At 43.5% G+C, this 2,223-nt stretch overlaps 1 protein-coding gene across 1 annotated transcript; it reads right to left on the bottom strand.

Moving 5' to 3' along the window:
• Positions 1 to 577: 577 nt before the first annotated feature.
• LOC116386815 (apolipoprotein A-IV-like) lies at positions 578 to 2,020 on the bottom strand. Its single transcript, XM_031853361.1, has 4 exons — positions 1,967 to 2,020; positions 1,806 to 1,856; positions 1,538 to 1,688; positions 578 to 1,420 (listed from the first exon to the last, which is right to left on the bottom strand). Exons 2-4 carry the CDS (start codon positions 1,843 to 1,845, stop codon positions 844 to 846), a joined length of 768 nt encoding a protein of 255 aa, XP_031709221.1. The 5' UTR covers positions 1,846 to 1,856; positions 1,967 to 2,020; the 3' UTR covers positions 578 to 843.
• Between the last annotated feature and the right edge of the window lie 203 nt (positions 2,021 to 2,223).

The following is a 2,223-nucleotide window of genomic DNA, read 5'->3' as shown; positions in this document are numbered from 1 at the left end:
CAAAGGCAAACCTGAACATGCCTTATCCAAGACCCACAACTTAATCGTACAGGGGCGGGGCAGCGGGGGGCAAGATTTTGCAACATGAACTGAACAAACAAGAAAGGCTTTATTCCCTACTTATTTTTATGTGGAGCTAAAGTTTATTACTTTCTTACTACTGCCAAAAGTGAGGTATCTGCATTGAAAGTGGCTGGCCCTCACCTGCACATCAATATACTGTATATATAATGTAGTGACTCTATATGTTCACCAGGTGGCACTAATTCTTATCAAGAATTCTTGTTTCATCCATTCCAGTCCAAAAGTGTTTGTTTTTATGTTCATGTATGAAACAATGAACAAAATATACTTCTTTTAAAGCTGATTAAAATGATCAAACTATTTATTTTTGTACACGAGTAACCACGTTGGAGATATTGTTATTCTATTTCCGGTTACCCATTTAACCACATTGTAATTGTTGTTTTTCTTATGCTTTTGTTTATTTCATTTAATATGAAACATCTGGCATCCTCAGACCTCACTAACACTCTTTAACATCTCAACAGGTTTTTGTAAATAACCAACAGACTCATGAGTTTTTGTTTTGCCTTTATTTTCATAATATAGAAAGAGAACACATGTGTCTGGTCACAGATAACTCTCAATATTTATAATTTATCTTTTCGTTTAATACTTTAAATATGTATAGTTTAAGACAATTTCAACTTTCAATACTAGTGAATAACATGTTCATATTATTAAAACATGAACATGGTCTTTGGATCTGAGAATTGTGTTCTTTAGATGCCTTTTTTCTGTTTAACATGGGGTGGAGGTTGACTTGGGGTGGAGGTTGACTTAGTTGGCTTTGGTAAAGGACTCGTAGAGGGTGGTGAGCTGGGCCTGAAGGTCCTGGGCATAGGGGTCCAGCCTTTCCCTCAGCTCATCAACGTAGGGGGCGGCCAGTTCTTTCACCTGCTGGGCTCTCTGAGTCAGCTCACTTTGGACCTTCTCCGTCGCGGGCGCCACACTCTCCTTGAAGTTCTGCAGGTGCTCGTCCACCTTCAGCTTCAGGTCATCGGTGTAAGGCCCCAACTGAGCCTGCAGATCCTTCACACTCTGCTCCAAGTTGGTCTTAAGCTCCTCACTCTTCTGCATCAGGGTGGTCCTCAGGGCGTCAATGTCCATGGATTCTGCGAAGGGGGCAAGCTCCTGTTTGAGCTGCTCCACTCTCTGCTGGATCTTGGCTTTCATGTCCTCGGTGTAGGGCTCCAGCTTTTCCCTGACAGTGCTCAGCTCCTGGTCCACACGCTCTCTCAGCACATCGGCCTCTGTGGTAACTTTGGTGATCAGGTCCTGGGCTGCAGGGGGAAGCTGCTCCTGCAGGGTGACTGCATACTTGCTGGCCACATCAGCACTCTCTGTCAGACGGGCACTAGACAAGAGAGGGAAGAGTGAGATAAAGTGTTACCTTTACTTCATTTTATTGTGAGAAGGAAACGCTTGTCCGTTAGCATGTCAACAATGTTCTCAATGGTCTTGTCCGACATACTTGACATCCTGTCCGAGCTGAGATTTCCTGATCATCTGGAGGGTTTCATCAGCTGTCTGGGTGGCCTTGGCAACATAGTCCCAGAAGGCATCAGTCAGCACATCCAGCTGTGGCTTGGGTGCATCAGCATAGAAAATATTGGCATGACAGCCTGTTGGATAGACACAGACAGTTTGAAGAACAGCTCAAAATATTTCAGCTCGATTTGAATTGAAATAGTTTTTCATGCTCCAAAAAAAGAATAATGGTAATTTGTTATCATACTCACCACCGAAAACGGCTAGGACGAGCACAGCAAGGACCTTCATGGCTCTTAGACCTTATAACAAGGAGATACAAAGCTGGTTAGCACAGCAAATTAGTCAGCAAGAAGTACTTCTGAAATGAAAAGCTCAGCTGCTACTCCGAGCCAATTCTTCATCCTCTTACCTGAGTTTGCGAGTGTATCTGCAAGTCCTCTTGGCAGTGCTTGTGCTCAGCTGATGATGTTCTGCAGCTTATATAGCAGGTCAGACAGTAATGATCCCAAAGTCCAGGCGCTAGTGCCTCGCTGTCACCTTGACTCACTCTGATGTCCTCACCGAAACTTTGTGCCAGAAAATCCATGAAGCACACAATCACCAGCCCAAACTCTTACATAAATGCAAGGGTTATAATATAAACATAATCAGTTTTCTACAGTGTAA

This window comes from Anarrhichthys ocellatus, unplaced genomic scaffold, assembly GCF_004355925.1.
Source record: "Anarrhichthys ocellatus isolate YVR2014 unplaced genomic scaffold, GSC_Weel_1.0 scaffold13, whole genome shotgun sequence".
Lineage (NCBI taxonomy): Eukaryota > Metazoa > Chordata > Actinopteri > Perciformes > Anarhichadidae > Anarrhichthys > Anarrhichthys ocellatus.
Note: the sequence above shows the minus strand (reverse complement) of the source record. Positions and strands in the feature narration are given on the sequence as shown.

Coding starts and splice junctions, on each gene's coding strand:
- LOC116386815 (XM_031853361.1), bottom strand. CDS start 1,845: ATGAAGGTCCTTGCTGTGCTCGTCCTAGCCGTTTTCGGTG. Junction 1,689..1,805: donor CGTCCTAGCCGTTTTCGGTG/GTGAGTATGATA, acceptor TCTATCCAACAG/GCTGTCATGCCAATATTTTC. Junction 1,421..1,537: donor CAGCTCGGACAGGATGTCAA/GTATGTCGGACA, acceptor TCTCTTGTCTAG/TGCCCGTCTGACAGAGAGTG.